Below are 10,052 nucleotides of genomic sequence, written 5' to 3'. Positions count from 1 at the left end.
AAATGATATGTGACATATTTCAGTCATCAATCAAATATCAGTGGTGCACTGTAATAGAGTCTGGCTGCATTTCTGATGTCCAACTACTAGTAGCTTTTAAGCTCTGTCCCTCCTCCTCTTCTCACATAATGAAGCCAATATTACGCTTCAAATGTTACTGTTCCTGGAACATGACTGGTGGCCAATTGCCTCCTTTCTCTTTGCTTATGCTGTTCCTTCTGTCTTCAGTTTTCTTTTCCATCCAATTTTAAAGTTACCTCTTCTTTAAAATTTCTTAAAATATAACTCCTCCATGAGCCTTTTGCAGATTCTCCCAAGCAGATAAGATCTCTCCCTGCTTTGAACCCATATCACAGTTTGAACCACCAGTTGTGCTCATCATGTTCTTCTTTACAGCAAGTTCATTCACATCTTACTGCTCTTAAAGCTCAAGGGTTGAGAGCATGAATCCTAAGGAGAGACACCTCTCCAAACAACAAACAAATAAACAAAAAATCATCAATAGTTCAAATCCCACATCTGTTCCTATTAGTCCTTGGGCAAATCATCTATCCTCTCTAAGCCTCAATTTCCTTTTCGAATGAGAAGAAATAAGGCCTTCTATGAAAGGCTTTGCCTAGTGTCTAATAGTAAGCACTCAATAAAATGTTTTTATTGTTGCTTATCCTCATTACTAGACAATAAAGCAATTTTATGTTAGAAACTCATTTTGTAAAACCCAGTACAACAATGCCTGATACTTAGAAATCCTTTAGTAAATATCTATAGAATGACCTGGATAACTGGTTCATGGGACCTCACTGAAATTTTAAAGCAAATTAGCAGGAAGATTAAAACAATAAGATCACTTACACGGAATCTAAATTAATCCTCAGTACACACACACAAATCCTCTACAAAAGAAGAGAATTCAGGCAAAGACATGTTTGTCTTGAAAATTGCTTCCTAAAGTATAAGTAGTTAAAATAATTTTCCAGATGTTCCTCTATAGCCTGCAAACCTCTCCCTACCTTGCAGCGTGCGCCCTCCCCCCACCCCCCTCTCTCTCTCTCAACTGAGCTATCAGCTTAGCTGCCTTCTAAATTTACCTTAATAAAAAATAGACATTTATGGATTTAAAAGTGACTAGTTCATTTGAAAACTGGTCAAACTTTCTTCCTGTTCAAATCCTGTCCACAATCATTTCATTACTATGTGAAGTTTGTTACAAAACTCTTAAAATATAAAGTGAACTATCTAATTTAAATAGACATCAAAATTATTTTTAGAGGTTAGAAAAATGCAATAATCCTCCTACAAGCATCTACCATAAGGAAAAATTGTCAGATGTAGAAGCACAGGTAGGTACAACAATGTTCACTAGAACATTACTTAAGATTGCAAGAAGAGTCCTGTATGTATAAAATGGGATTATTTACAATACTCTAAAATAAGATATCAAAAGTTTTTAATGATGGTGAGGACTATAAATGAAAAGGCAAAACACATGTGATATAAAGAAAGCGGTTTCTCTCAATGATGGGGCATTTTTTCCTTAATAATAGGATTATTCGTGGCATTTCCCTGCCCTCTATATTTTTAAATACTTCACAAAATGGGAGTTAACTTAAAAATATGACTTTTAAGTGTTTTATAGCCATGTGTTTGAATGATCCATAAGAATAATCATAGAATGGGTTTAAATGAAAACTAAAGTCTTCTTTGAATACAGTTTACATATTTTAAAAGAGGGAAACTGTCAGAGGCATGTATATTTGAAAACTGACCCACCTAAAGTTTCAGTTATTCTGATCTTCACATTACAATGTTCATCATAGTTTCCTCTGGGGGAAGAAAAGAAATAGTAAAAACAGAACTAAGGAACTATGGGGGTCGTTGAAGGGAGTGTGGAAATCTGTGAACTTCCATTACAGCTTGATAACATCCTCAGATTCTTTAAGATATATTATTTAATATTTAGTTTTCACAAAAAGTATTATAGCTGGTCATATCTTAAGCTTTTGCTTCCTTGAAACAAATGTTACTTTACAAGAACCAAATTAAACTGTAAACCCCAAGTAAGTCCTATTATCATAATAAGTCAACTAAACATCAAAAGGATTTTTATAAACAATTAGATGTAAGTTAGTGATATAATAATCATAATAGTTCATCTTAAACTACACTTTCATTTTAAAAAGCTAAGAAAATATAATTTCCCATGGAATCTATTAAAAGGTACCCATAAAAGAGGCTTCTCAAAATTCATGACAAACTGCAATCTGTGACATGTATACCTACAGCATGAGGTGACTGAGATTGCTGTATGGCCTACCCGTGTAAAGACAGTAAACAGGCACATCAGCAGCAGAGCTGGCAAGTCTGCCTGGTCAGTCTGCTGATTTTCCAGGGTGATGATGAATTTGCATTGATTTAGCAACCCTGTCTGGTCTAGGCCTTTGGAAGATTGTAGCATGCACCTGCAGAGGGTGTGGGCCAGGAGAGCAGACCACAGCATGCAAAGTGGACTGTCTCACCTGGTGATTAGTTTCAGCCATGAACTTGGTTGATTTCATTTGGTTCTTTTCTCATCAGCTGAGTTAACTCATCTTTAAGATTGAATCATATAAGCTAGCACAGCATTCTAGAATTTTTAGCCTTCCTTTCAGAAGAATTATCACCACTACTTTTCCAAAATATTTCTTATCATGTCATAGACTCAGAGGGGCTTTATAGTAATAAGATTCTCAGAAAAAAAATTATTTCAAAAACATTTCAGTATATTCAGGGGTCTAAAACAGTAAAACTTTCAAAATCTGGAAATCTGAAGCAAATTGAAATACTCAAAGCAAAAATGATAAAACAAATAAATTCACCAAAACAAATGTTTTTTTTTTTTTATTTTAACTAGACATAGGAATTTCAAAGGCCTTAAGGTAGGTTATTAGTAATATCAAGAGAGCTAGAAGGGGCACTGGAATCTTGTCCTGACTGTCATTATATAAGTCACAATTATCATTTTCTTATTTGTAGATGGAAAACTGGGTTTGACATGTCTAAGAGTCCTTCCTATTTTGAAATACTAAGAAATTCATATTCTTATAGATATATAAATTATATATTTAATATTATTTTTAAATCTATACATTTTTAAAACCCATGGATAAGATGGAGCTGCTAAAGTGATCTAAGGTAAGACATAAAATTTTAAAAAGCCTGTCTTTTTAAATTAAAAGTCTTTAAGGATTAGAATGAAAAGATAACTATACAAAACAACCTGAAGGAGCTGGGGTTTTTTCCATCTGAAAGGAGACAGGGTCACCTGGACAAAGCAGAATATATTTTCTTAAGCTAATTATTTCTAGTACAGTACTGCAGTATTGCTGATTTTTAAAAGACACTACCAAGTTATTTTTCAGGTTATCTAGAAATAGAATTTCTTCCCCTTTCCTCTCCTTTACTGTTAAAGATCCTTGCACAAATGTAAACCTGAATTTCATCTAATAAATTTCTTCATTTTATGGTGCTGCTCTGAAGGCTGGATAACTGAATGGATTTCGGAGCAGGAAGAAAGCATGTGCCAAATTGTTTTTAGCCTTGCAAATCCTCACAGTGTCTCTTAACATAGTCTTTGGAGGAAAATTAAAAATGGAAAGTAGAAGAAATGGTATAAGAGATAAACTCTTGAAAACTAGAATTGCAAAGCTTATAATATCCTCTACAAGGGAACCCCTACATTAGAACATTAGGTCAAAAGGGACAGAGTAAAACAATTCCTAAAGAAACAATCAGAGTTTATTTGACTCTTCTTTTTTACAGACACTTAATTAAAATGACAGAAAACTAAGAGATGTTATTTCTAATTAAATATTGAGGTGAGCACAATCCATATGCATTGTCAATCAAGATATTTCTAAAGAATTAATAATTTCTAAAGAATCTAATCATAATTTGCTCATTTACTTCAACCCAGCCTTCCCTACCACTCCTGCAAATGTGTACCTACTTGTAAAAAACAAAACAAAACTATCAAATATCTCCCTATTTTGTAAGAAAAAAATCTATCAGCTGCCTTATAGGTCACCAATGAATCACACTCATGACAGCAAAACTAATATTATAGAAACTAATGCTACAAACTGAGTGGTTTCAATGGAAGAAGGGAGTTTCAATTCAAGGTCAAACAGCTATACTATTCTAAAATTTTTATTTTGTTGGACACTTTAATAGCTTTTTTAAAAAGGGATCATCTTTAAGGTATTTTTTCAACTTTCTTCAAACAAAACTTGTAATGGATAAAGGATGCTTTCTGCTCAACACTAAAACTCAGCAATAAAGTATAACACCAACCAAAATAAAATTTTTAAAATGGATTATTTGTAAGTGTTCAGAAATAATAGTGCATAATGGTAAAAAACTGTCTACAAGTCTACTTGTTTTATTTTTAAATAATGTCACAATAATTTTGCTTTTATTTCATGTTTCCTATATCCTCTTATTGGATTTATATAACACTTATCTTCCAAGGATATAGATTGTGTATTATAACTGCACAAATATCAACTAGTTGTCAAACAACATTTTTACCTGAAAAATTTCTATTGCTATCTTTTGGAGAATAGCAAGGAGTGATGTGATAGGAAACAAAGCTGTGGTAAATTGGGAAGTCCGTACAAAGAAGGAGGAGGAGGTAAAAGAAGAAAGAAGTCATAACTTCAAAAAAGCCACCCACCTAACAGACGGAAACCCAGCTCCATTTGATCAGAGTCGTCATTGCTTCAGGGAGGTGATGAGAAAAGCAGAACTTATGAATCTACTGCTTTCCTCAATTGTAGACAAGCTCAATTTTTAACAGAGAATCTTGTGATAAAGAAACAATTCTTCTTTTTTAATAAAAAAAAAAGAAACAATTCTTCTGAATATAGTCTCTATCAATATTGTAATTTGTTTTCTACAATATCAGCAGATGTACCAACTAAAGTTTATCAGCAGCTTACTCTTAAAATGCCATGCTGTTATTTATTAGACACTCACTATTTTTGATAGGCCAGAGTATCTTCATTGTTCTTAGGAAATAATAGCAGTCAGCCAGTGTATGAATCCCTGGTGAACAGGGAATATTTAAAAGAATTATGGAATATTAAGAATCACATATTTAGTCTTTTCTCAGGTAATTATAGGATCTGAAATATAACTCATAAATAATAATGAATACCATCAAGTTTCATAAAATGAGTCTTGTTGAACTTAAGGTATTAAAATGTCTGTTGTGATTATACTGTATAATCTAAACAAGAAATAGTCACATAGAATAGATAGCTCTATTCAGAAACTTCTGAATTTAATTTTTTTTAAAAAAAGGAATTAGCAAACATTTCTAGGACCTAAAGTACTAATTCTATTGTATTTATACAAATATGGAAATATAAATTTTATTTCAAACATAAAGCACTGAAGAGCATAACTAATTTAAAGTGAATGCAGGCAGGCCCTAAGATTTATTGATGTATATTTACCCAATGCTTTAAGTTAGGGAATAAAGGCTAACTTTAAATCACTTAAAGGCTTGGAGATTGATTAATAAAATTTACTTTTCAGATTAAATGGCTGATGATAAGCTTAAAAAAACCCATTATCAATGCTATCAATTGATTATAGTTGCTTTTATTTATGTCTAAATATGACTTATTCCTTATGAAAGTGTATATGCCTATACAGAGCTTAGCTAACATAAAAAATATCCTCAAATTCTTAAATCCTGAACTAGACATTAATATCTCTGATTAGTTGAGATACTTTTACATAAACACAGTCTTTTAACTCTGGTTATTTCCTCAAGCTTAAATTCAATTATGGCAATTTTAAAAATATATTAGCTGGGTCTCTGATGTATATTTCATTTAAATGCTTTAAAAAAACATTCTCAAGAAAATCCAAGTTGTAATTTACTTTATAACCTCAATGAATCCTTTTTAAAGTTACACTTTTAAATCTTTTATTTCTGAATACTGTGTCTTTATACTTTTAAATCTTTATTTCTGAATACTGTGTCTTTATACTTTTAAATCTTTATTTCTGAACACTGTATCTTTATACTTTTCTATTATATTTGTTTTACCCTTTAAACATCCATAGAACAATTTAATTCAGAGTTTTATTAAGTAAATAATATTGTTCTGCCCTAACAACTTCATTAGTCCAGAAAAAGCCCCCAACTGTGAACTGTTTATCATATAGAACTCTTCACTCTTACCAACTTCATAAAGCTCTTACAAAATTGTTTCATGAATAGCATTAACTTTGGGACCATGAGAAATGTAGTCACATAAATATTCAAATACTCTATTTAAATCCTAAAAGAATCCACCACTTCAAAACTATCTTCCAAGACTATTTATATAAGACCTTGCTCAGCTTGCTAACCAATAACTTGATTATCATTTGAACCAAGACCATTCAGTATTATTGCCCTTCATCCATTTTTCAAATACCAAACTTGAACACAGTGTAATTCTTTTAAGAATCTTTATTGAATTTTTTCCAACAATTCAGTCTGTTCAATCTTGATGCAGTTTATAAAAAGAAAAAATTCAGTACAGTTTCATATAAACTGCAATCAAAAAAAGTAATTTACTTTTTGAAAGAAGTTATCTGAAGTTGCAAGTTATTTTTTGTAATATGCAGAACAGTAAAATGTAAGCATGCTCTTGGATGCAGGTGCTCCTGTGCACTACAGGGTTATTTTAAGAGCTTGCTAAGGTCTGCAGGCAGTTCATGGGATGCATGAGGATAAAACTGATATTTATGAATAAAGTATTTTTCTCAAAAAAAGTTGAGGCAGTTTCTGTTGAATGCTATCTGTGTAGGTACACTTGCTACACCTTGAATTGTACTAAGAGAAACAGCAAGGAGTCCATGCTGAAACTTGAAAAATCACTCCACATGTGTTGAGGAGTTCCAAGAAAAGAAAGAGGGCAAACACTATGCACAGTTGTTCATCGTCTTACATTCTTACATTAATAGAACACACCAAGAAAATTTACGTAACAAGAAGCAAAACCCCTTCACTGCTTTCAGTCAAAGTCAGTGGTGTCTATAGTGGAGGGTGGAAGTAGAGCAAGCCTAATACTGGATAAAGCTTAAGTCTACACCTCATGCAGAGTTGTCCTTTTTCCCCAGTCCTCAGACATCTGAATTAGAACTGAGGTTTGTTAACCTGGGGTCCGCATTGATTTCATATCTGTAATGATACCCTTCCATGTGATCCCTGCAGGCATCTCTGATGTTATGCATCCACTTTTTTATCCCCTTCCGGTTCAAATATAAAACAAGGAGGAAAATAGCGCCTATCAGGGCTAAAACAATACCCAGGAAGACATAAGAAGTCTGCAGGGATGGCGGGAGAATAGGGTCACAGTCCAGGTCAGAGCTGTTGAGTTCCAAGAGGACCCGATTCCTCATTTTTTCCGGGAATGCACAGGTGAGCCTGGCTTTGCCCTGAACTATCTCTGTCTCCTTGAGCCAGTCCACCATGTCCGCCATGTGGCAGTCGCAGACCCAGGGATTGTTGTCCAGGAATAACCTGACATGGGCCAGGCCTTGCAACTCCGCCAGGGTGCCATTGTGAAGGACCTTGAGAGCATTATCCTCCAGGTGGAGGCTTTCTAGGTATGTCAGGTTGCGGAAGGACACGTACGTCAGGCTCACCAGCGAGTTGTTCCGCAGGTCCAGGTGCCTGAGGCTGGGCAGTTGAGCCAGCACGTCCCGAGGCAGGTAAAGGAACTGATTGCTGCCCAGGTCCAGGCTACGCAGCTCGCGTAGTGCGTGGCCCGTGCGCAGGGCCGCGGCCACCATGCCCTCGAAGCTTCGGTTCTGCTTCAGTAACTGGTCTGCAGGGGGCACGATGTGGTTCAGGATCAGTTCCTCCAGGGGGCTGGGAACAGAAGCACTGGTGTTGTTGCCCGAGAAGGCGAAGGGGCTGATATTGGCGAGTGGGTTGTGGCTGAGGTCGAGCTGGCGCAAGCTGGGCAGATGATCGAAGGCGCCGGCGTGCACCTCCACCAAGCGGCTGCCACTGAGGTTGAGCGCGGCCAGCTCGGCCAGCGGCGGGCGGCGGGCAAAGGCGCCGGCGGGGAGCACGGCCAGATGATTACCGGTGAGGAAGAGGTTGCGCACGTAGAGTGGCAGGTCCGCGGGCACCTCGGTCAGGTTGCGGTTCACGCACTTGACGGTGCGCGCCGCTTCGGAGCACTCGCACATCGGCGGGCATTGGCTCGACAGTGGAGGCTGAGCAGACACCGCCGAGCCCAGGAACGACACTGAAGAGGTGGAGGAGTACGCGGAGGACGTGGGAGAGGACGAGGAGACCCAGCCCAAGAGGACCAGCGCCAGCCGCGCCAGCCGCAGCCGCCCGTCCCCGGCGGCGGGGCCTCGGGAGCACCCCCCAGACATCGCGGCTCGCGTCTTCTCGGAGCTGGGCTGGGACGGCGCCCGCTCCGAAGGCTCGGAAGGCTGGGCCCGGAGGGAGTGAGCCGGCCGGAAACGTCTGGAGAAAACTTTCCTCTTGTGGGAGCCGAGGGGGACCACCGCAGCCGGAACTTGGCTAATAACCCCCTTGCCACCAAGCGTCCCCCTCCCGGGGCTAATTCCCCCGCCCTTCCCTCCAGAAAGTACGCACGGCGGGTAGGGACGCAGGTCTCCGCGCTCCTCCTCCCGCTTCTCTTCCAGCGCCGCCCTGGGTGGCACCTCCTTGCCTCTTGATATTGGCGCCAGTCGGTGGATCCGCTGCGCGACCTGGGACAAGCGAGAGAGAAGCGTGAAGACCCCGGTGTACGCCCCTCCCCGAGAGAAGTAACCGGTCTCTGAGAGCCAAGGTCTCCACTCTGTCCCAGAGACCTCCTTCCAACCGCCCGCACTGTCTTCTCCTCCCCCAACCGCATCGCACATCCTACCCCGGAGCCGAGCGGTATCTAGTTCCAAGACCCGGAGCGCCAAGTCTGGGCTCGCCCCGGCCCACACTATATATACCCATCTAGCCTCCCGCCCTCCTCCTTCCCCGATCTCACACATCTCCCGCCTCTAACTTCTCGCTTAATCCCCAGCGTCTTCCCAACTAAACTTCTCAATCTTCCAGTTCTTTTCTCCCAACGCCTCCGCGGACCACCTGCCTTCCGGGGTCTCCGCCTCCGCCCAGACCTCTCCTCCCGGTCCAGGTTAGGACCAAAGGGAAGTTTCAGGTTACAGGAGTCCTTTGATCTCTCTTTGAATCTTCTTGGATTAATAGGAAATGGAGGGGCGTAGAACTGTCGCACCCTACCCCCAACTCGCGCCCCTCCAGTCTCTTCGATCCTAGAGGGGGTTCAAGTCCTCTCCCAAGGAGAGAAACGGAGTCCGCGAACAAAGCGGCGGTGGGACCCGGAGCTGGGTGGCAATCAGGACCAAAGCTACTCTCCTGCCGAGGACAGGGAGCGGCCCCGGCGCCACCTCTGGGTTCTTGCTCGGTTTCTGGCTCCCCACAGCTCACCTCCGTGCCCGCCACCTCCGAAGCCAACTCGGAGTCCCACCAGAGTCAGGGCGACTTCCGGGCTCCGCGCTGCAAGCGCCGACTCTCCTAGCACCCCAGTCCCTGGCCCATCCTCCACAGCTGGGAAAAACCAAGCCGGGGGGAGGGGGAGGGCCTGGCCTGCAGGAGGGATTTTGGCCGCTCGGCCAACCTTGGCAGCCCTAGGTAGGGTGGACTTAGAAAGGGAGATTGGGTGATCCGGCCGCGCGCCTCCTCCTGGTGGAAATCTACGGGGAACGTGCCGGAAAAGGTGAGGGAATCCCTCTCTCTTCCCCCTCCCCGGCATCCTTTGGTGGTTCTACACTTTGCATACAGTATTTACCTCGGACAGGAACGAAACCGCTGGGGAATCTCGTGGAATTTATCCTGCTTCGGGCTCCTTTGGCAGCGAAGAGATAAAGGCGTGACGGAGCAGCGCAAAGCAGCAGCAGCAGCAGCAGCAGCAGCAAAAAGAAATGAGCTGAAATGTACAGCGGCAATAGCAAACGCCGAGCAGTGTGTAAGGGAGCTT

At 40.5% G+C, this 10,052-nt stretch overlaps 1 protein-coding gene across 2 annotated transcripts; it reads right to left on the bottom strand.

Annotated features, from left to right (window-relative positions):
* Window positions 1–6,546: 6,546 nt before the first annotated feature.
* TPBG (trophoblast glycoprotein) lies at window positions 6,547–9,823 on the bottom strand. Of its 2 annotated transcripts, none has more exons than XM_081296519.1 (2): window positions 9,503–9,823; window positions 6,547–8,772 (listed from the first exon to the last, which is right to left on the bottom strand). In XM_081296519.1, exon 2 carries the CDS (start codon window positions 8,428–8,430, stop codon window positions 7,162–7,164), a length of 1,269 nt encoding a protein of 422 aa, XP_081152645.1. In that variant the 5' UTR covers window positions 8,431–8,772; window positions 9,503–9,823; the 3' UTR covers window positions 6,547–7,161. The 2 variants fall into 2 exon arrangements, with proteins under 2 accessions (XP_081152645.1, XP_081152646.1); XM_081296520.1 differs by lacking the exon at window positions 9,503–9,823 and adding an exon at window positions 8,931–8,966.
* Window positions 9,824–10,052: the final 229 nt, after the last annotated feature.

This window comes from Spermophilus citellus (genome assembly GCF_964194105.1).
Source record: "Spermophilus citellus genome assembly, chromosome: 5".
In the NCBI taxonomy this organism is placed as follows: Eukaryota; Metazoa; Chordata; class Mammalia; order Rodentia; family Sciuridae; genus Spermophilus; species Spermophilus citellus.
The sequence above is the reverse complement of the archived record's forward strand: the minus strand, read 5'-3'. Positions and strand labels throughout refer to the sequence as shown.

What these genes read in the sequence shown, in the direction of transcription:
- TPBG (XM_081296519.1), bottom strand. Translation starts at nt 8,430, where the DNA reads ATGTCTGGGGGGTGCTCCCGAGGCCCCGCCGCCGGGGACGGGCGGCTG.